At 41.7% G+C, this 23,959-nt stretch overlaps 1 protein-coding gene across 2 annotated transcripts in view; it reads left to right on the top strand.

The window, feature by feature from the left end:
- The window catches only part of LOC119156410 (glypican-5-like), a 384,241-nt gene that overhangs the window by 10,141 nt on the left and 350,141 nt on the right, over positions 1-23,959 (top strand). For both annotated transcript variants that reach the window (XM_037406094.1, XM_037406093.1), the window contains exon 2: positions 14,342-14,503. In XM_037406094.1, coding sequence (XP_037261991.1) covers positions 14,342-14,503 — 162 coding nt within the window. The remainder of the gene's footprint in view (positions 1-14,341; positions 14,504-23,959) is intronic.

Genomic DNA, 23,959 nt, shown 5'->3' with positions numbered 1-23,959 from the left:
TTAAATCAGTGATAGAAGATAACAGTCTTTTTTAGGCTGTTTATTCCAGTGCTTAATTACCTTACTGCTTTTTTCCTAATGCAAAACCTAACTCTCTGTCACTAAAATACATCCCTTTTGCATCTTATCCTATTCTTAACACCTTCCATTTTGTAGTAACATTCACGTATGTGACAGCTGCTCTGGTTTGTTCTGCCCTGAAGAAGTGCTCTATGCATTTGCACTGAGTGACATCAAGCCTAATTTTGGGACACATGCACCTGGAATATGAATGAAGTTAATTCAGGATGTGGTAATTCATTAAGCATCATGACATGATTTGGTGTTTGAGCCCAAAGAATATGTTTCTTCCTCCTTTTGTAAATTTTAGAGTATTGTGAAGAAGGAGTTGTGTAGCAGACATATAGCGTGGGGACATCAAATTCCATACTCATTACGGCAAAATAAGTAATCCACAGATCTGCCATGCAAGGGTAGAGGGGAGGCTGCAGAAAAAGCAGCTTTCAAGTGGTCAAGCTCTCAACAGCAGTTGAGTTGCAAGGTTGCTAGTGGGGAAACCGTAGTGTTGTAGCACAGCACCGTGAAGATACTCGGAGACATGAAGCTTACATGACGTGAGATGTCTCAGAGCTGCAGTGAGGCATTTGCTCCTAACTTGAAAAAGATAGGTGTTCCTGAGACTTTGCTGCCAGAAGATGGAAATCAGGCTACTGAAAACAGAGGAAGCTGGCCAAAGTTTTAGATCTCTTGCAAATAGAAACAGGATTTCCAAAGCAAGTCTGAAGATCTCCAGTTTTCCAGGTTAAAGAGTAGCTGTGACCCTTAACCCTTTGTCCTTCAATGTGTCACTGTTTTGGGGTGTTCATTCCTGAGCAATGTTTTATTGTTACTGATGTAGGGAAATTATTCTTGCTTTGTGGCTTAAAAAACAGGGCTCAAAATTATCAGGGGTGTTTATGTTTATGTCTCCAGGTGGATTTGGTCTTGCTCCAGCATGCTCCAAATAGCTACAATCCACTGCTGTGCTGCAAACAGCATAGCCATGTCTGGTATGATGCTGTGCCTTACAGCAGATCGTTCTCTGCTGCTTCCAGATCAGAGCTTGTGTCTCGCTACTCCAAAGCATGGATGTCTGTCTGCAAAATCCAGTATGGCTGTGCACCACAGGACTTGCCCTGGGAGTCTGGCAGAGGATGAAATCTCAAACCCTTCTGTCCCATTTTCTAGCCCCATTGTCCTTCCATAAGGAAATGCAAAAAGTGGGATCTGGAAGGCTTGAATCATCTTTTTAGAAGGGATGGGGGCTTGCTAAGTAGTGTTTGGGGAACAGCACCCAGGATCTTGTATGGCTGCCCTGTGTTGGCAGTTGAAATACCTCCTCCCTGCAACACTAAAGTTAGATCATTTTTTCAGAAGTGCAGAATAGCTTTTTAGTTATCTCCTATTTTTAGTTTCTTCTATTTTCTGTTTCTTTGGGTATTTAAAAGGAGAGGTGTAATGAGTCTGAAGGCAAGAGAACAAAGCATACATACAAAAAACCCACTCACTTGCCAAAACAGAGTTGTCTTTTTTTAAAAAAAAGAGATTGAAAACATGAAAAGAAAGGCTTTCAAACTTCTGTGCAGAGAAGACTTGAATTTAGTCTCCTAATCTTAGTTTTGAAGTCTGGGGAAAAATGTATGTTACCATTTGGAGCAGCCCAAAGTTGTGTTTGGCTGAAGTATTGCATTTTCAGTTTCAAGCTGCAGTAATCAGATTTACTCTTCATAAACTGCCTTGCCCTAGATGTGTCAGAGAATGTAAACATTTGCCTTCCCCAAAAAGCAGCTGTGGTTTGGCTGTACCTGGTTGTGATCTAAAGCTCACTGGGAGCTCCACCTTTGCTGCTCACAGGCCTTCTCTGATAGACATAAACCCCAAGTGTGATGAAAAGTGTCGATGCCATTTATTGGCAGGGCTGTTGGGTTAGATGTGGAGAGTTTATTCTGGAGTCACTATCACAGGTGCCAAAAATTAGCTGAGTAGCAAGGACTGAATAGGGCCAGCTCGTGTCAGTTTGGCTGCTGCTGTGGCTGTCTGAGGGCTGCCATCCTCAGCCCAGCTATCTAACTGCCTGCCTCTGGCCTTTCCAAAAGTGGATTGAGTGTACCAGTGCTGCCTGCCAGTGTGTGTAGCTGGCTTCAGACAGCTCTGTGACGGGGTGGGCTGCTCTTGAATGGTTAGCTCTGAAGCATCAGTAATGCTGTTAGTTTTGAATGGAACACAAGCAAGAAGGGGAACATAATCAGCGTGATGTACTGTGAGTGGTGTAAGGGAAGAAACGTGATTTCTTAATTTGTATAACAGGTGCATAGGATCAAAGTCAAAAACGGGCTTTCAGAGAACACTGAACATGCACATAGCAGAAGGCAGTCTCCACTAAGAATTGCTTGCAATCTTAGCAAGCAAATGAAAATTAAGCATCCTCTCTTATGGGAAACAAAGTGCAGAGACTAAGGGGCTTGTCTAAGGTCAGGCCTATGTTTTAGTATCGCCAAACCTAGGAGCCCATCAAAGCTGTCCATGCTGGTTTTCAAAAGCTGTTGCTCTGTGGTCCCAGCTTAAAGGCTTTTGGAACATCTTCCAAAGGATCCTGCCTCTCCTCAGGTTTTGGGGAAACTGCATTTGTCTCAGAATCAGTTATCCTGGCTTAGGATGTCCCAGCAAGATACAGGCCTTCCTGCTAAACAAACTGCTGGGGTCTGGAAGGGGATGGTGAGATTCGTTATGTGCAGTAAGCTCAGCTGCTTTCCAGCTTGGAGGTACGGCTGGTACCCAGAAATTGGGGAATGGCCACTTCAGGTGGCATATCATTGTGGGCCACCTTTAATCCTTCGGTTCTTCATTCCTCATTGTTGCTGCTCTGGGGGAAGCACCAGGTAGAATCTGCTCCTGGTACAACCAGAACATTTCGCATGGTCTAGATGGACAGAACAAAGCAAAGCAAAAACAAATGAGGAGGGGCAGAAGGTGATACCCACTCCCGGACTTCAGAAGAACCATGTACAGAAGTGGAAATACTGTTGTGGCCCTTAATTTCATAGAGGTTAGATTATCTTGCTAATGAGGCCTTGCTGCTTTCTGGACCACTTAATACTGTCATCAACTCCTTGATGTGTTTGGGTTTTGACCTCCACTGATCTTAATTGAATGTATGCAGCTAAAAATCACAAGTGCTTGTCTGAAACCAAGTGCTTGTCACTCTAAGGTAATTAAAGTGTTTTTAAATGATAATCCTTTGTAGGTTCCTTTTTCTGCTAATATATTTTTATAACGGGAAGTTGTCTGGGGTTTCCTGGCTGTGCTCTTGGGACAGGATTTGCTTAAGAGTTTGACCCAAAGCCTGCTGAGTTCAGACCTATGTTAATCTCAAAGTATTAAATCCTCACAGAAGCACGAGGCGCAGCACAGTTTTGTCTTTAATTGTAATTAGTTGTTTTTTATATGACTGGTTATGCTACAGGGTGTCTGCATTGACTTCAGGGGGTGCGGAACTAAGCCCTCGTATTAGCTACCTTGTCTCTTCCTAGCTGTGTGTGCAAAGTATTGTTCACATGGTCTAGTGTGCAAGAAGCGATCTCAGTATAAATCTAGATTCAGCCTAGACCATCAGAAACAGGCTACTGGTCTTTTGTATGTGACCTGCGGGGCTCTCAGCTGGTATTTCTGGGACGTGGTGGAATGATGGTTGTTGCAGGCTGTTGTTTTCATTACCCTTAAGTGCTGTGTAGTTGTCCTGCGCTTTTCAACGTGACATAACTCAGAACAAGTTCTGCCAGCCTTGCCTGCAGGGGTGTGTGGATGCAGAGGAATGGGCTAGTATGGCAGCGTGGGGCCAACCTGCTGACACGGCACTTGTAAATTTTATTTCTTCTGCGTGTGCATGCTGAATGAGTATTCAAGTCTAGTTAGACTGTCATGTATGTTGGGCTTTTTCCTTTTTTGTCTGCTGTGCTGGTTGCCTTCCAATACCTGTGGGTCCAATCTGTGGAAACAAAGTCTAGTTTTGCATCAGAGTTGCCGCTCCTGACAGCAGTGGCATTATCTGTGTAAAGAATTGAAGAAAGGGAGCAGGATGCAGAGACCATGCGATGCTGTAGTCTTGCTGTTGCCTGTTTTTATCAATTACTGTGTCATGGGTGATGAAGAATTGGCCCTAGTGAAGGGTGTCTTGCCTAGTTATCAGTTGCTTAGTTTTGTTCAGCTTTGTAAATGATTGCTATTCCTTTTGTGCAAATAGTATCAAGAGCTCATTGTGCTTTTCTTCAAATTTTTGGATATTTCACCTGTTTTTTTAGGGTTTTTGCCCTTTCTTCTCCCTAAAAAGAAAGAAATAAAATGGAAGGGGGGAATGGAATCCTAAAGGTATTAGTTCATATACTGGTGAAAACTCTGGTGGAACCTGTCCAGTAAGCTTGTGTATAACTGCTAACTTTTGTGCATGACTTGTGAATGAGAAATGGCCAAGCTGGTCAAAAGCATTTGGGATTTGGGCTGTAAAATTAACACTTCAAGGAAGACGATAACACATTTTAGAAGGAAAGAGAACATGTTGCCTGAGCACTTGGCTTCATGTATGGCTTTCAAGTGAGATGGCAAAGATGGAAGTATTCAAATCTTGGGGAGGAAAGGAGGGTTGGGGAACTTATTCCTCACTTCTCCAATACTGCTCTTGCAGTTTCCCCTTCTGAGGCTGTGGCCCAAATATCTAATATTCCCTTGGTTTGTTTAGCTTTTTTCTTTGCTTTTGCTTATTCTTTCAGTCTAACCCTCTTACGGATTTTTACATTGACAGGTGAAATGAAAAAGAATAAAAAATACAGTTGAACATGAATGTATCAATATCTTTGGACTTTTCTGTGCTATGCCACCTTACATGGATCTTACCACAGCAGGTAAAGCATATTAGGAAGCAGTTCCTAAAAAAAAAAGCAAAAAAAAAAAAAAAGCCATCTGTCACTGGTAAAACGGTTGGCGTTAACATCTGAATTATCGTTAGGCTTCAAAGTTGAGATGAATGAGGCAATTCAAACCTCTCATAAAGCTATTTTATTTCATCTCCCTATAGAGCTAGATAGGCAGCCTCATATTGATTTGCACTTGGAAGTTTTCTTTGTAACTGTCCGGGGCTACATCTTTCATTTAAAAACAGCTTCAGTTTTTGCTGTAAATGCTGTAATCCACAGCACGACATACCTGTGTTTTGGTTTAGGCTTTCCACCATATATGATTTCTGTGGCACTTTCTTCAGATACTGTAAGGCAGAGTTCTGTGGCAGTGAAATGCTTTCTCCACTGGAGAGCAGAAATGCAGTTGTTAGTTTATTGTTGTTGGATGATACGGAGCAGGAAGATTTACTAGGCTCTTCTAGAAAATACTTTGTATGTATTTATGACTTTTGTCGGTGGAAAAAAAATGTGTGGGATTTTCTGCTGTGAATGTGGTGAGACATAATGAAAGACAAGTCATAGTAGACTGTAAATTAAAGTTCTTGTAATTTTTTCTCTCACCTCTGTTATAGCAATTAAACATGCTGTCCCAGGAAACCTGAGGAAGGAGTCGGCATTACAATGTAGAAACTCCTTTGATGTAGACCCACTGACCACTCTCAGCCTAGGTTGTTGTAAAATGCACTTTATGTGCATCAGTCTAGTTTTCATGCTTTTGTATCATCTCAGAGGACAGAAAAGGATGGATCCTCAAGAGTGTAAATCTTTGGAATTTGCATGTACTGTGGAGTTAGCAAGCATTCACAGTCTTACTGTCAGCAAGTATCCCAGATAGGCCCATGGTCGAAGAATTTGTCTCACTTAGCATTGGGCTGATGTGAAGTTGTTTAATCAGTGTTTAACAATTTGTCACCTGTCTATAGGAGTGCAAGATCACCCGGAGGTAGTGACCACTGTGCTCTGTGGGCATGGCAGCTAGTGCTTGCCGTGCTCAATGCCTGGCACTTACCAAGCTTAGTCTCTTCTTAGCTGCTCAGTTTTAAACATTCACAATTTGGACTGAGATTTTATAAGATGGGCTTCATGCCTTCTGCTACTGACATTTTGCTGTTTCTGAGAACAGGGCTGGTGGGAGGAAGACCAGAGGAGGGAGTAGTAACCTGTGGGAGGTTAATAACTTTTTCTTTGCTCCTTGAGAAGAGTATTTAGGAATGGTAGTACTATGGCCTCTTGGCATTGACACAGAAGATTTGTCTTCTAATGTCCTACCGAAAACCAGGCCATTTTGGGAACTGCTGAAAAGTCTCTAATTCTAGGTGCTTTGTAGACATGTTACAGGATTTTCCATTCCTGTATATGTGTTCCATCCCTTTTTATTATTCCAGTGTAGCAGACTGAAAACCAGGTCCTCCCCTGTAAGTCAGTTGCATCAGTGCGGGAGGATTTTATGGCCCCCAGCTGCTCAGCGTCACCCACTGCTGTGACAGTACATTGTGGGAGCTCCCTGCCTTGTTCCACACGTAATTAAACTAGTTAAGGCAAATAATCCGTTAAAAGCAACCTGGTTGAAGGTGCCTAGGGCAGATTAGGGAGCGCTCATGGGATCCATGTCAGAGGTCTGGTAACAAGCACGGGGCAAGTAAAAGTGGTTGCAATCGCTGTCTTAGCTGTTTGTCTTTAGCCTCCTAGGTATAGCCAGAGTTTCTAAGGAACAACTGAGAAAACTGGGGGTGAGTGGCATGAGTAGGTCTCTCCCTGCATCAGCTGCTGCTCCTTGCAGGGAAGCAGTGGCCCATGAGCTGAAACTCATCATGTTCCTTCTCCAGGACATGCCACCGGTGTTCAAGTGGTTGGAGGAAGGCAAGCAGAAGGGTAGCTGAGTGGCCATGGGGGTAGAAGTAGAAGACCTCGTCCAAGGAGTGGGAGAAGTGGTCAGAAGAGGGAGTCAGGGGTGTAAAGGGAAGAAGTGGCTTTTTAATAGCTGTGTGGGTTTCAGCGAGGGGGGGAGGTTCAGTCTAGGGCACAGTCAGATGTGTTCTGTTCCTTGGGTCCAGGCGTGAGGCAGGTTCTACGGGGTACAAATCATGGTGAAAAAGCTAATGAGTATAGGCATGTAGTAACCTATGGTGTAGGGCAGAAGGTGGAAACTAGGCCAAAAATCAGAATACAAGTGCAATGAGAACCAGGCAAGCAACAGAGGGAAGTGGGAAAAACTCTCTTAAAAGGTACTTAACAACAGGCCTAACAACACTGCACTGTGCAGATGCTGCCCTTAAGACCTGTGTATTTTGGAGAGTTCCTGCTCCGGAAGCCAATCGGGGCCAGTGCCTGATGGTCTCCAGCTGTCCTGCAAGCTGTGGCACTTGCTGATGCTGCCAACTCTGGAGTCATGACATCCAATGCTACTTGTTTTATTCCCCTTCCTTTCTTATTTGAGGTTTCCACTTTGCCTTGAATTTGCTGGCATAATTCCAGTGCAATCAAAATGGTCCTCCCATTTTGTGGGGGTTTTCTATTTTTTTTCTTGGGTCTACTCAAGAACTCCTGAGCTCTCTGAAAACTATTTGACTTGACTAGAGTTGGAAGTAGCTACACATGCTAGTAGTTGTGTTAGTAGGTCATCTAAGTGGTGCTTGATAAAACTAGAGGTGTATACTTTTAGCCTTGATTGTTTCAACTGGAATGGCACATCTGGTCATGGCCTTAGTGATGCTTCAGTGTCTTTTAGAATAACAGTGAGAATGTAAAGTCTGCTGATCAACTGAAACCCTATCTCTGTTAATGTACAGTATGAAACAAGGGATCTGGGGAAAATTAATTTTCATGGCTTGTATTTTCCAAACTGCAGTAGTAAGTTGTCATGCTGGATATATGCCTGTTGTCAAGCTGCATATAGACAGAAGGGACAAAGTCAGACTCTGCTTCGGTACTTCAGCTTTTTGGCCTTAAGGAGACCTTTAACATACCGTTTGTCTTTGTAATCTTTGTATTAAGCTGATAGTGGGATTATCTTAACAGAATAGAAGAATTAGGAACAGATGGGAAGTTCGTTCTGGCTAGTTAGAAAAGGTGTGGGAAGGCCTGGCCACAGTTTACCTGAGGCAGGAAGAACAGAAATCTCCCTTTGACTTAGAGTTTCTGCTCCCTGGAGCCTACCTGGATATTACCCCTTGCTCACGGGAGCAGAAGGTTTATAAGGTTGTTTGTATTAAATGTACCACAGTCATTGGCACCAGTGCATAACACTGTGCACCAGTCAGTCTGTTGCACTTGCTTGTTGATTTTTCTGGTAATTCCTGGCATGCAGTACTTCAAGCATAATAACTACCATATTTAAACATTGGCAAATCAAATAGTAGCTGTTTAACTATGCACACATTGTACTCAATGAGTTGAACATACTTTGTGTGTCTTTCTAGTTGAAAACGTCTTACTAGTTGCAATGGGACTGAGCTGTGGTGTAAGGTTGTACCCAGTGAGCTCTGCTCCTTGCCAAGTGAGGATGGTTTGTGTTTCTGTGGATGAAGGCAGCCTTACAGCTGAAGGTAACGGTGGCTTTAGCACCGTTGGGGGGCAAGGGCTACATGAAGAAAGCACCTCACAAACTTCTGGCAGCCTGCAGTGGCTAGATTGCCTTTCTCTGGTGTGGCTGTGAGCTAGTGTGGGCTTTTCTCATGCACAAAGTAAGTTGCAGGGGGAGCCCTGGCTGGCAGTTGCTGCCTTTTTCATTTGATTTGGCCTCCTCGCCTGAATTAGTTGGGGTTTAATTGCTGAATTTTCCTCTAGCTGAGGCGGCAGCTGCACCAGACAGATGAGTCTCAAGAAGGATGTAGTGTTGGCTCCTGTTCAGCTGGGCCAGACACAATGCAAGGTACTTTTGGCACCTTCCTCTCTGTTACTAAGGCGTAATCGATCTTGGAGTCTTTGAAGACATTTGTAAAACATTAAAATTTTGGGCTTTGGAGTGAAGTTTTGTTTGGAAATACTGTTGAAAAGTTCATCAAAATACAAAGGAATAAAAACTATCAGAAGACAGATAGCACTGAGCTCGCCCTCAGATCGTGCTTGCTTAGGAGTATTCTGTGTAGTGGATGCTATAGTCTCAGCTTGTTTAAAAAAAAAATAAAATCAGTCTATCTCTGAGAAAGTTGGTGATTAGTGTCTTTAACAGTCTGGCTTTCTGGTTTCAGAGTATAGCTTTCACAGTGTGTACAGCATTTTGAAGACAGTGCAGAGCAGCTGCCATCTCCACCGTGTGTTAGAAGAACTGTTAAATTACATGGTCAGCTAACAAAATGAATATATATTTAGCTTTTGGAAGAAGTTAATTTCATTTGTTAAACAAGCTGCTCTTTGCTTTTAGGCACTTACACAAATTCAGCTAGCTTTAATGGCCAAAGTCTCTTTGACTTTATTTAATTTGTTCCAAAGTTCAGAATGGAGCCCAAAAGTTGTGCTGATTTAAAACAAACAAAAACAAAAAAATCCCCAAGTAACACACAACAAAATACTCCACAGCTGATTCCAGTAGAGCTGGCCAGATGGATTATCAGGTCAGGATGCATAATTTTCTGTGGGTTTGGCACCTTAAGTAATTTATAATTGTGACGGGGGAGGTGTTTCAAGGTGATGCCTTTGGCATGTATTAAGTGTTTTAGGGTTCCAGAGGATTTTCAAGTAGGGATCGTTGTTGCTTTCCAAAATAAGTATGCTTTAGACTCCAGTGTAGTATAATTTTTCTTGCTCTTTTGAATGTGACTTTGTTTTTCACAGTGAAGCAAGATACTTTATTCTGGTTGGGTTTTGTTGTGTGTGTGGTTTTTTGGGTTTTTTTAAGAATACCAGTAAAGCTGTAAAGGCTATAGTTTTCCACTTCAAAAATTAAAAAAAGCTTAGCCAATGAAAAGCTTACTCAAGGGAAAACAGACTTGAATGGAAAAGTAATATACATAATCATCAGAGTAATCCTTCCATCTGATCTGAAGCAGAAAATTGATTTGTTTTAGAAAAGCTATAAATCTTTTAGAATTGAACCCCAGGCATATACAGTGGAAGGTGTTCTGTTCTGTCAGTAAGTTCAAGCATAAGAAAATGAAACGAGAGGCGTCTTGGGATGCCAGTGCTTCATATCGACAGCATAGAGTTGGAGTCTCGCAGGGGGCTCCCATCATAATGGTCAGGGGGCTGGAATGCATGTGGGAATAGAGAGCTGGGTTTGTTCCGTTGTAGGAAGATTAAGGAAGATTGTACTGATTATACTGCTGTCTTCAACTGTCTATTGGAAGGAAATACAGAAAGTGGAGCCAGATTCTTGCAGACACGTTGTGATATGCTGAGAAGTAATGGACACAAATTAGAACATGGGAAAGTCTCATTAGATTTTTAATTTTTTTTTACTACAGGGGTAGTCAAATATTGGAACAAGGGCCCTGAGAAGTTGTGGGATCATCCATTCTTAGAGATGCTTGAAACTTGGCTGCATGAAGCCCTTATGTAGTTTATGTGCTTTAAGGGGAAGGTTGAACTAAATAATTTGTTAGGAAATAAGAGGCAGCTTGTGGAAAGCAGGTAAGAAAGTCCTAGAGAAAAATGAGTAGAATCAGTTGCTGAAATAATGCTGTTGGTAGGTTTTCTTCCTTCTTTCACAAATGGTGCTTTTTCTCTGGTGTATAGAAAGGTTTTGCTCCTGAGCTGCGAGGAGGAGGTTGCTGTTAAGGTTGTCTCCCCGTTGTTGCTGATGGGCAGCGCACATACTGAGCAGAGGTGATTGCCACAGCGCTGTGGGTGCTGCCTGTCTGTCAGGTGGGAGCTGTGGTGCTTTGCCTGAACCTCAGCAGCGTTCATGCAGTGCGCTGCTCAGTCACCATTGGGTCACTGTGTTCCCCCTCTCTTTTTCTGTTGAAGAGGGGTTTTTTGCATTAAGATGAAAGAGATGAGATAAACTAAAATTAGTATCAGGGTTATTAAAGACTTCAAGATATTACTAATCAGTTCTAATTTTATCTCAGCACCCAGGCATATATAGTACTGAAAACTTCTATTAGGTTTCTATAATTGTGTTAAAAGTGATACCCCCAGGCTAGTATTGGAGCAAGTGAAATTGCCAAGCTCTGTGCGTGACATTGCTGCCCTGACTGTACTGCAAGGGGAGTGGGGTTTGCTCTTTGCCAGTCTTTTAATGCTTTGCGTTTTACGTCAGGCTCCTTAACTGTCAGGGGCTTGGTGGTGTTTCTATTTAAGAGTGCCTGCTGTGTCATTTTGGTGCTGGACCAACAAAAACTAATCTTCAGGGTCCTGGAATATTCATCAGTGAAGATGGCTGGGTGGCGAATCCCAGGAGGGAAGTTCCAGCTGAGATACCCATATTCTTCTTAAAGCTTGCTGGGGAAGATGCGGGTTTCTGTGGTGCATCGGTTCAAAGGGGGAGCGCCAGGCACAGCACTGATAGCTGCGTGTAGCTTCCTTGCCAGTACCAGCACGTATTCAGCACGGAGCACATTATTTCAAACCCTTTTCATACAGGTCTGAGCTTTGCAAAAGCCTTTCAAACAAAAATTCAGAGGGCTGCTGTGAGGAGAAATGCTCTGAGTAACAGCAGCCTGGCACTGGAGATGCCGAGTAACGTTACAACCCCTCTGCTCAGACACCTCTTTGCAAACTGACTTAGATGCTCAGCAGTCTGTACTATAATTTCACGTATGCTCTGTGGTGCCAGCTCAGAAAAGTGGTCCTTCCCTGACCCTCAGTTCCTTGTGACAGAACAAATGTATGGTCATGGGGTGAGCTGGATGAGGGAACCAATCCAAGTTAAAATTAGCCTGGCCAAGAAGCTAATTTCAACCTGGGACAGCTTCTCTGGCAGACGAGAGCAGGCGAGCGTGCCCAGCCGGTGACGAGCACGCAGCCCTCCCGCTGCTCCTTTAAACAGCCTGCTGGCATATGCCAGTGCACGGTGGTCTGATCTCAGGGGCTTTTAACAAGGTATAGGAGTTCAGATTTGAGTGGACAGAGTTGTTTTGTCCTATTTTTGAGATAAAATCAAAGTATGAAACAAATCCACCTCCAAAATGGTATCCTGAGTCAGCCCAGTCTGTGGCAACGTTGCTGTTTGTGAACTGATATAAAAACGTAGGTGAATTGAAATATTTCACTTTGGTGTTGACCTTTTTGACATAAATTAGCTGCACTTTCAGATGAGAGCTGTTGTAAACCGGAAGCAACATTTTGAAGTCAAATGAGATGTTTCAACTAGCTCGGTGTTTTTATTTTTTCCTGACAAGGGAGATTCATTGAAGCTCCTCCCTGCAGTTTTAGTCTCAACGAGCTGTTGACCTGGAGCTGGCCCTGGTTGTTTGGATGTTTCTCTACCGATTATTTTTGTTCTTTTCAGTGTGCATCCTTGTACTGTCTTTTTCTTGTTTTTCATCATTGTCAACTGTATGTGGAGTCTGGCTATGTGTTAACCTGTGAGGCCAGATGATGAGGGTTAATGCAGTGTGATTGCTCATTAATATTTCTGTCCCAAGGCCTGGTCCAGGCACTCTGCGGTGGCCTAGGTGCAACCCTCTGGAGGAATATGGCCTTTTGGAGAATTGGGGCTGTTTCATCCGTTTGTGGCCTCTGGCCCTGTTGTTGCTGCGTGGGGATGTTGCTCATGGCGATGGAGAACGAGAGGCCCTGGGCTCAGAGGGGTGGTGGGCTGCCCTGGGGACATGGTGTGGGGTCAGGCCCGCTCTGGGCCTGGCGGCAGGGGGGTTTCCAGTGCCTCGCTGCTGCCTTGGGCTCAGCCTCCTGCGGGGCTGCCGCTGTGTGCTGTGAGGTTTTTAAATGGCCATTAAAAGTGTTGGTGGGGCAGGAGTGGGGAGCTCGGCCCCCAACGTGGCGCTGATCTTCCTTGAGCCCAAGGGATGGGGATGGAGGCACCCGCCTGCAGCCCCTTTCCCTCAGGACCCCCATTTCCACCTTGAGGTGGGGGGAAGGAAACGCCTGAAACCCCTGCGCTGAGCTCCCTGCTGGGGTGTTCTTACTTGTTTTAGTGAGAAAATTGTGTCAGAAATATCTGCTTTCCTAATATTGTGTTACCGTTTTGGCTCTAGTATTTTTTATGCGTGCCTCTTGTTTTGGATTTGCTCTACTTCATAGTCCCTTGCTTTTTTTACCCCTCCCCTTCTTAAAACATATGTTTGTGAAGCACCAGAATATATTCATCTGCAGTCTGTAACAGCTCCTTTCTGGAACGCTGTGGCACCTGCAAATCCCATGGTGCAAACAGACCCTGAGTGTCCATCACAACTGTGTGATGTAGTTTTCCTAATGAACACTAAACTTACTGAAACACATTCAAAGATGGAATAATAATTTAAAAAATCCACAAAAATTAAGTTTTTAATTAACTTCCAACTTTATAGTTGTGAGGCGGGAGTGATTTCACTGCCTTTACGTTACGTATAGGTTGGCTAGAACTTGGTATGAAAATTTCAAGGTTACTGTTATGTAGGAGGATCTACTAAATTTAAAACCAGGGGGTTTTTTTTGGTTCAGGTGAGTACTTGTTGACTTACACTGAATTAAGCCTAGAAACTGAAATAGCATCTCTGCCTTTCCAGTGACTGTAGGTAGCTGTGGGTCTCTCAGTGTGGACTCAGTTGTTTGCCTCTGGCCCTAGACAGCTACACTCAGGCTGCTGCGGAAATCAATTCAGTAGTTTTTGTGGCAACTATTGCTGCTGGTTCTGTTTTAATATCTGATTCGGAAAAGACCTAAACATGTTAAAACTGAAGTGGAAAGTGGAGAAGAAAAGCTGTTCCAGCTACCATAGTTTTTAGAAAATGCAAATGCCTTTTGTTGGGGGTGTGTGTGGGGTGTGTGAGAGCTGTTTGGGAGTTCAAAGATTTTTGAGAGGCTTCCTCTAGTGTAAGAGGTGAATAGGTAGTTCCTTGAGATGCTGCACAGGTGAATATTGATTCTAATTTGAGGCATGGTTTTCACTCATGTTCAAGCTATGATGCGCTTAGCGTAAGGTGTAGAGTGGAAATGTTGCCCCTTTGAATGTGCATCTTCAGTGATTCCACTGTGGCCTTGACTGTGTTTAGATGATTTTGTGCCCAGTGCTCTTAACAGTGTAAAAGAAGTTAGCAGCTGATAAGGGTTTGTTATCCAAAGTTAGGTTGAACAGTCATTAATTAGTGTCCTTGAGACAATAACTGAGTTTCACAATGTCATGTCTTATGGGTTGCATTTTGTTTCAAAATTTTAAATTTGGTGGTTGTTTTGACATTAAGAAGCATTATTTGTTTTTAATGGTGTAAGTTGAAAAGTTTTCTAATTGTTGTGTTTTTCTTGTCTGCTTTAAGAGTCAGATTTACAGATCTGTCAACACAGAGCACCAACCTGTTGCACCAAAAAAATGGAAGAAAGCTACCAGGCAGCTGTTCGAAGGGAGAGGACTCAGAGTATCCAGGCACTGAACTTTGAACTGAAGTACATGATTGTTGGTCATATCACAGCTTTTCAAGGTAGGAACTTCTGAGGTGTTGTAGTCCTATGAGTAGCTTGTAAGAGTATCCTCTGCAATCAAAAAGAAAAGCTCTCCTTTGTTTTTCATTTCTCTTGTTTCACATGCTGTAGTTGCTGACTTTACGGTTTACTTCCCTGTTAATGATGCTCTTGCTTTTGGAAAAAGGTGATGGCACTTAATCTTGACTGGTATTTTAAGGATCTGCCTAAATCTAATTAGGAATAGATTTAAGCTTAGACCTTATTCCCAGGATCATTTTAAAAAAGATTGGCATGGATTTTTTCAAGGCATTTTCAAATGTCATTTAGGTGCCTAATGGTTGTTTGTGCTTTTTGATACTCTCTTGTGTTGCCAAACCATTTGCAGATGTACAATGTTAAATGAAAATGCATTTGTTGATGCCGAAGAATAACTGATCTGATATGTCAAATGAGAACACAGCACGCTCTTCATGTCAGGATGTTTCACAACCTGGCAGGTCACATGAAGAGTGGTCTATTATCTAGAATTATGGTCACAGAGTTAAAATGTGAATACTTGAAGCAACCTCTGCTGTGAAAGTCTGTTCTTTTAACTCTTGCTGTTCTCAAAGCTACCTTTTCTTTCAGGCTGATGTAAGTCTATGTAGTTTCTTCACATAGTTATTGTACTGATAGTTACTGTACTATTAAAAGGAGGAAAATCCTTGGGTAGGATTGTGCACTGTACAGTGTTGAGCACTGGACACTTTTCTCCAGAAGGGCATTTAAGCATTGGCTGTGAACTTCAAATATATGAGAGCTGAGTGATTAAATCAATCATTAAGTGATGAATCCAGCTTATTGACTTCTGTGGGCCTAATTATGTGCTTAATTTTAACTCACTGCTGTGCTATATTTAGTGCTGAGCACCCTTGTGGAATGGGTTTTGAAAACAAGCCAGCAGTTATTAAAATACAAAGTGTTGAGGTCTGTATGATTAAGCCTATTGTTACAAGGCAGGTTTTATCAAATAGTAGCTTTTTTGTCTAGCTTCTTCCATTTGAGTGAAAATACTATAAATAAAAGATATGATTGACAGTTAATAAGAGATAGCATATTATCTAAAATTGGAAATAAGTGATGGTGGAAGTCTGAAAGTGATGTGCAAGGGCAAGATAAAAATTTTCTTCTGGTCTTGGCTATTTACCTCTTTCCTCTGTCTTGTATGAATGAGTGAGAAATGGCATTTTGGTTTACTTTACAATTAATTTTTGAAAATTTTTAATATCCCCCCTGATTAAAAAATTTGATTGGAGGGTGCTTTGGAGGAGCACTGTAGTAAAAGGGTGACTGTTGGCATTGTTAAAAGCTGGTAAGTTATTCAAGCAATCTTTCAGTATTATGATTGAATAAAGATAAGGTCAGAATAGATTAACCTACCAGCCCGTTTAGGTCAAGCCAGCGGCTTTATTGTCCATTGCTGATGAAGCCTTTTGATGGAGTGAAAGGAGGAGTTAGACATTTCACACAGTTTAAATTTACAAGCATTTTCTGGAAGTGGGTAAATAGGTTGTTTGTTGTAACTTGTTATGGCTGGCTTTCTGTCTATGTTAGGTGGGAACACTTGAAAAACCTAACTTTCTCTCTTGTGTTGGGAGCTGCTTTTGTTCTTTGGTTTTCTCCCAGGTGTCAGCGAAAAGCTTCTCTCTTTATCTTGTGCTGTATAAACATTCTGTTGCTAAGAGTAGTACTGTGTGAGAGATTTACTGAGAGGGAAGATCTTTGCATTGAATTAACTCTGTCCTTTTGGACTGTTTTGGTTTGCTATTTTGAATGATAAAGTGTGAGTGTGCAAAAAGCACATTTAGTCTGAGAAGAAATATCCTTATTGTAGCAGTTTTTGGGTGCCTTTCAGATTTCATGTTTCTTGCAGCAGTGAGAGCTGACTCAGACTTGCTAAAAAAAAAAAAAGTAGCAATTTATTCATTTGTATGTAGTGGTGTTTACTTGTACAATTTTCATGCACAATTTACTTTCTTTTATATATACACATTTTTAGTACTGTTAGTGTAGTCAGAGCAAAGCAGTAGTTAGCTTTGCTGCTTACTGCTGAGAAAAAGCTTAACTGCTTTTTGTGCACTTGTAGCAGACAATACCATTAATATTATACCCATACTGATTAAATAATTTTCAAGACCAATATGGTATAAGAAGTGGATTTTCAGGAGTCCAGCTTTGAGAATGTAGTGATGCTAATTAAACTTCAGTGGGAAGAGAGAACAGCTTTTTTGGAGAGGGGGGACAGAGATAATTTTTTTTAAGTACTTGTCTCCTTATGGTCTTTCATGGAAATAGACACTTAGTTCTGGGGACCCACAATTAAATAACACAAGTATTAATAGGAAAGAGTTTTCTCATGTGAGTAGGTGTTTGGGTATGCGTTCAGTTAAATATTCTCTCTACATTGCCTGGGTACTGCAGTTGACTGTGGACATTTTGAACTTAAGAGATTTTATTTTGGTTTTTCTTTTTGAAATTGAAAATGTTATTTAAGTAGCTTTGCCCACAGCTGAAATAAGACAATTTTCACAGGTGCTGGATTTAGTTGTACAAAATAATTAGTCTGTATGACTTGATTAAATATACTACAGCTGTGGGCAGGCTTGTTATATTTGGGCTAATGCCCAATCTGTACATATGGACAGCCTTAGCATTGCAATTCAGTCCTGCTACTTTTCTCTCTTTAAAGTTTTCAATATTAGCAACCCAGTCCTTGCTCAAACACTTGATAAATCAAGCTTCTGCATGGATCTGTTTTGCTTGAACTCCTTTGTAATGCTGTTGCTGTTACCCCAGATTTGAGTAGGAAGAGGCACATTGGCATGAGCTGCAGGCTGTAAAATGCCCTCCCCATTACGTGACAGGACAGGAGGAAGGGAGAGAGGCAGGAATGAAAGGGCCAGCTGGTTGCATGGGAAGCACGTAATCAGGATCAGCTCCTGCAAAATCATACATTGTCACAAAATCTTTTTGGGTGCTTGGCATGTTGAACATAAGCAGGCTTCTGGGGGAAGGTTTCATGGAAAGCTGCTGGTTTCACTTTGGTTTAGTGTTTTGGTCCATGGTGGAGCCTAGAAGTCATAACCATGGCATCAGTCACTCTACGTATGTGTTACTAATGACTCTGTGCTCCAAATGGAGAGTCGAAGGCAAAGTGGATGAGATGTGGAAGTGTGCCAAACTGTAGTAGGAGCAGCATAATAGAGGAGAATGTGCCCGTTGTAATGATCCCAGTATGACACCCTCTGGCTCTTCACAGGTGGCTTTGTGTTGGAAGCATTTTGGAGCGGGTCAGTTTGTGTGATCCAAAGATGTGCCTCTCTTTCAGTCTTTGCTTCTGTGGCTGCAGCCTGCAATGCCCAGCAGAACTATTTGAATAAATGATCAGACAGGATGCTTTCATTTAGTAACCTGTTTTTCCCTTTGATAACCAGAAAATTCTCCTTTGAATTTACTTGGTTTTTTGTCCCAACCTTCCCCCCCGCCCCAGGCTTGCATGTAAACAACTGTATTGTTTTAGCTTAGACTTTGTGGTGATACTGCATGTTACTTGGCACAGTCATCCTTCTATTACCACCCCGCCCCCCCCAAAAAAAAAAAAAAAAAAAAAAAAAAGAGAGAAAATAAATTTCCTCATGCAGTCCCTGCATTCCTTGGGGACATTTCCAAGCAAGGCAACAGATTCATTGTTGGTGGATTAAAAGTGGCGTGGGTGTGCAGGCTGAAAGTTGCTGTCAGGAGAGGTATCAATAGTTTGACAGGAAAGCTTTGTTGTGGGTGGGCAGCAGAGAGAAACCTGGCCTCCTTTTTCTGTGTCCTTTATGGAGTGCTAACAGGTGCTGTGTAAAGACCCATAGAAAGCTTGGCTCTGCTGCTGTCATCTTATGCTGAGGCTAATTTGAGGGAATGAGAATCCAAACACTGGTAATTTATTTTTTCTGCTGATGGTCTCTGCAGAGAGGCAGAACAAGATACTTGGAAACCTGCATCACATTTCAGTCACCAAATTAGCACGTATCAGAGATACAGTGAAAAGCTTTGTCTGAGCTAGCAGTTTAAGAAATATTACTATACTTTGCGCTTTTTGTTTTTGCAGCAGGCAATAGGAATTTTTCACTCACAGCCTCTGAGGAGAAAGCTATTTCATGAATGAAAGCATGTTGGTCATAAAGCAATAATTTTGTAGTGATTCTCTGAAATAGCATTAATTTGGGGGTCAAATGGCAGGGCCAGGTGTTCCCATATTTTCCCAGCTATAGGAGGGTAGATCAGTTTTGTGACGCTCTGTTCCTCTTGCTCCTAACTTGAGGGGTTTGGCAAAGCTGTGCTTATGTTGTGCTTTATATGGAATGGGGAAATGCTAGTTGGGAAAGCTCCTTGCCGCTGTTTCTAATGGAGTTGCTGTGACATCGCTGTATGCACACATTGTTTACCCTGTTGTCATCTGATCCAAGCAGGTAACTGGAAAGGACCTGAATCATACAAGGTGTAGGGAGGAACCTAGTTGCAGCAGAGGTGGAGCCCGGGACTCCTGCTTATTGGTAACATGCCTGAAAGTTAATGCCCAGTTGATCCAAAAAGTCCTTAAGTACAAAGTTTTTGAACTGGCACCCTCCCTGCTGAATGGGAATGGTTGGCTGGTTTCTGTACATCTTGGGATGGATAGCATTGGTGGGTCCATTAATCAACTGACCTGAACATTCCCAGAAGTAATACAGTGCACTGGCACTCAGCACTATATGGAGTCAAACACATTCTCCATCTTAATTTGGCTGATTTGCAGTGCTGCTGATAGTTATTTTTACTGAATTTAGGAATACCAGCTTGGACTAGGGGTGGCTGGTTAATGCTGTTGAAATACAATGGAATTCACAAAACAAAAAAGACTTGGCTGGAAAAGTGTACTTTGGTTTGTAGTTAGTTACTATATGAAGTGTACTCACAATGCTGGAGATGGATGAAGTCCAAAATCAATGAGCTATTAAAAAAAAAGCCAGCCATCACCAACAGAAACCTGCCAGCCATCACCAACAATGCCTGTGGTTTCCTTTATTTACTGCTGCATTATAGAAATGCAGAAGTGCTGTTTTTTAAATAGTTTTTTTTTTTGTAATACCGTACTACTTCATTCTTTTATTCAGACAAATTGTTACTCACGCCTTTCCACTTGTATAACCCCGCTAAGTAGAGTTTTGTACTTTGCTGACCTTTGAGCTGAAAGCTGGCCGAGAAGTATAATTTGGTTTTGGCTCAATGCAAAAATGACTCCCTACAGAGAGAGAGAGATAGAAGAGAGAGGCTCCATTAGAGTATTTCTGTCCACCTCCTGTACACTATTCATTCCTATTCCAATGCACCAAACAATCTGTGTTTTCTAGTTGGCGTGAAAGCCTGTTTTATGTATGCAGCCCAAGGGACTGGAATATTCCTTTCTTGCTGTAGCCTTGCGTGTGTGAACTGCATGCACATGGGCTACTGCTGTCTGTCTGGGCTGGGCCCTAGGTGGGAGAAGACTGTCGTCATCCATATGACAAAGCCAGCCCTTTTTTTGGTTGCTGGTGTTCTCTGTTGAAATGTAAACGTAGCTCTTTATAGGATACTTTCTGTCTGTAGATCTTAAGCACTTTTGGAAACTATTTCAGTGTGGGTGCATTGGTGCTAGAGATGGATAAAGTGAGGCACAGGGGAGGGAAAATGTCTTTCCTAAAGTGACACATTATACTATAGGAAGAGCCAAGAACACAATTTATCTTTGTGACTTTCTGATCCCTCTAAAAAATACTTGTGATTTCTAGAGACCTTGAAGGGGAAGAGAATTTTGGCTGAATATAATTTTCTGAAGTGTTGGTTGGAAGAGCAAGAGATGCCCATTTTGTCCTTGATCTTGGCATGGTTGGGCTACTTTGCCCTAACTGTGGAGCAGGTTGGTGTTTCAGAGCAGCACAGTGTGAAGAAGGGGTATTCTGCAACAATTCTTTGCTGATAAGATTCCTCCTTTGTGTTTTGGTACTACCTGAAGTTCATAAATCCAGTGTGTTTAGCATGCCATCAGTTTGGAAGAAGGAATTCTTCTGGTTTGTAAAAGAGTTTATGGTGGGTGGGAGCAACAAAACACAAAGAAGGGTAGGAGGCCCAGAGTCTGTTAGAAATAAGTAGCCTGCGTAAGCAAGAAACTCATGTGCAATAGCGCTGAAGCATTATCGTTGTAGGAAATAGCTTTCTGATTCTGCCATCATGTTTTTATCCGCTTTATTGGTGCCATCTCAACTGACACATTCACCCACGCTGCATGTGGGTATGTCACACTGGGTGAGGCTGCAGGGCCACCTAACACAGTCTTGTCCAGTGGCCAGTAAACGAACAGGGAAATAAATCAGAAATACAAACATGCTTCCCTTTTACCCTGCTGTTCCCTGGAGAATGATAATTCAAGAGCTTTCAGAGTCTGGGCTGAGCTGCATCTATTATCCACTGGTATAATTACCCGTTGTTGGGCCCTCTGTCCATTAATTCCTCTTTCACCAGGTTATCTTTTGACTACCACAAAAAAAACCTGGCAATGTTTACCACCTGTTGAATGTGATTTAATCATGTGTCAGGGGGCTGGCTTTAAGCATGCTGGCTATTAATTCTGTTGTGTCACTTGATTCTAAAGTTTTATTGTTTAAAAGTATAGTTATTGCCAGTACAATTATTTATCTTCTATATGCCATTTATGGTTTTAGAGCCATGGCTTTGCTAAGACTTCAGTCTTTGGCTGCATGTGGGGTGAGAGAAAGCGTGTTAAGTTCTTTCCTGTGAATTGTCCTCATCTCAGCAAAATATAAAAATAAGAGTTTGCAATGTGATATTCCCTAATGCTCTCGCTTTTTATCTTATGAATGTGCAAAATTAAAAGAAAATCCTGGTGATGTGCCAGGGACTGTGAGTAAATATTAACATTACCTTGTGAATGGGGATTGCTGAGCTCACTGTGCACCTTGTGTGTGTTCAGTCTCTAAATGTTTTGAATGGTGTGAGCTGTTCTTTTTTTGGCTGAAAGACCACCTGTCATCCTTTGGAATAAAACTTTTTTGGAAGTTGTGTGTATGCTTCTGTCAGGATTCTAGATTCAGATGGACATTTTGATGAGATAGATTACAAGAGAATGAAAGTGTTTCTTACCTGGTGTCTTGTATTGTTCCATTTTCATAGTAATTGGAATTGGTATGAGGATCTGCTATCCATAAGTAATTTAAGGAATATGCTTTATTTCTATATACATACAAGCTGAAAGTTAAATGGGGGGGGGGGGGGATAGCCTTCACCTTGAAAAATTTTTCAGTACTGCATATTAAACATAATATGAGTGTGTGCAGAAGTTCATCCTAGCCTCTCAAGTCCTCTGAGAGACTGCGTACCTCTTGATTTTTTCCTATACTGTTTCATCTCCCATAGCATATATTATGAAAATCAAGTATCCAATGTTTTTTACTGTTTTCACTGCTTTTCACTGTTTTTCAAGGTTATCTGAGTCCTGCTGAAAAGATAATTTCCCTGGTCAAACTCCTGATCACATTCTCTGTTTCCTTGGTAGAGCTACCCTCCTGCATCTACAATATGCCTTTCATCTTGTATTTTCTGCGTAGGCCATGATGCTAGTCACCTGTGATTCGTGATGTAAATGTCAGTTACTGTCACAGCCAGTAATGCCAGCCTTTTCATTTACTTAGTGTAAAAATTCAGATGGGCACATCTTCCCTCCCTCCCCCCCATGCTGTCTTTCAGACTGTTAGAAAGTGTGTGCTGTAAAGATCCTCTGCACCTCCATTGTCTCCCTTGAAATGTCATTCTTAAAACTTTCCTTAAAGGCACGATAAACAAAATACTTGTGAAAGGTCAACCCAAAATATGCTGAATCCGCTGCCTGTTACATTGACCAGGTTTGTCATGCTCTTGCCACTTTTGTCTTTCCTCCCCTGCGCATGTGTGTCTACCGGCTGTTGTTTGCCTTTCTTTTTATTGGCAGCATGCTTTATCCTGCATCTCTATAGTAGCTGTGATTCTGGTGTTTTATTAGCATCCCTAAGTAACTGTTGACCTTGGTAATTTTTGTGTGTTTCTGATTGCGTTAATGTATCCTCCCACTGCACCTTCTCATTTGGGCAGCTTGTTAGGAAGAAGAAATTTTATTAGTCTTTAAAAGAACGCAGGAAAAAACCAAAAGGAGGAATAATGGAGGAAATCACACTTTCATCAGAAAATTCTGATCGCTTGATACTTCGAAAATAGCAAATTCAAGTGGAAAGTTTAATGAAAACCCAGGAAGAATACTTCATTCTAGCCATGGAATGTAAATCACTATCTTGCAAACCTTATGTAGTAATGAAAATCGTGCCCACAGGAGTTGTTATAGGATAACTAAAGCAGTGACTATATTGCTAATAGTGGACTTCTCCTTAAAGATAGGAAAACCTTATATCGAGTCTTATTTATTATATTGAAGTGACTTGATATCAACTGGCAATCAACAGTGATACTGTGGAGTCACCGGTACTGCCAGTAGCTCACTGTTGTAAGAGTTCCTGCAGATTGTGTGCAGATTTGATTTATGAAATAGTACGCAGTTGTTTTTCAAGAATGCAGTATGCAGAACTCTGCTTGTGGGTAACTGGGTAATATTAGTCTTGCCAGAAGCTTATGTCGGTATATACTTACAACTAGCAAAGTTTTTAGTTACTGGAATTACAGTGCTTGAACTCTTAAGCAAAAGTGTTATATTGTTTAGATAGCTATGTTACTTTTAAAAGAAGTGATTAAATACACAATTTAGAGAATTGTTTGACCCAAGGCTTTGAAAGGACGGGGTAATTCAATGTGAAGAGTGAGATAAATATACATTGAATACATTTAAAGGAAACAGCAAATCGTCTAGGTAAGATATTATCCATTTAGCCTTTATAACCATCGTGTAAACTTGCTTCCTGAGCTTGTCTGGCTGTGGCTGTCATTTGATATCTAGAATGTAAGCAAATTGTGGCAGGGGACGGTGTCTTCATTATCTATTTATAACTGTTGATCATGCAATGTGGGTAGGGCATATTGGTGCTAGAACAAGATACCTAATGAACACACACATCATGTTTTTGGTCACCTTATATCTCTCTATCCATATTTCACCTGTCTGTTGTTGTAATTATCTTTTTCTTCCTCTTTGTTCTTGCTAGTACCTTGTCAGGCTGTTGACTGTATCTCTGGAGTATAAAATCACGGTGGAAGTGTAGCCCGATAAATTGAGGCTAAAGTAGTCCTGATAGAAAGAAAACACAAAGGTAGATGGAAAGAAAGTGTTCATTCTTTATAAAAAAAAAAAAAAAAAAAAAAGGAAGGAAAAACATTACAAAAAAAGGGAGAAAATTAAGAAAAATGGGCAAAAGCAGAGTGAGCAAATGAAT

Source organism: Falco rusticolus, chromosome 13, assembly GCF_015220075.1.
Source record: "Falco rusticolus isolate bFalRus1 chromosome 13, bFalRus1.pri, whole genome shotgun sequence".
NCBI lineage: Eukaryota > Metazoa > Chordata > Aves > Falconiformes > Falconidae > Falco > Falco rusticolus.
This window is presented reverse-complemented; position numbering and strand designations above follow the sequence as displayed.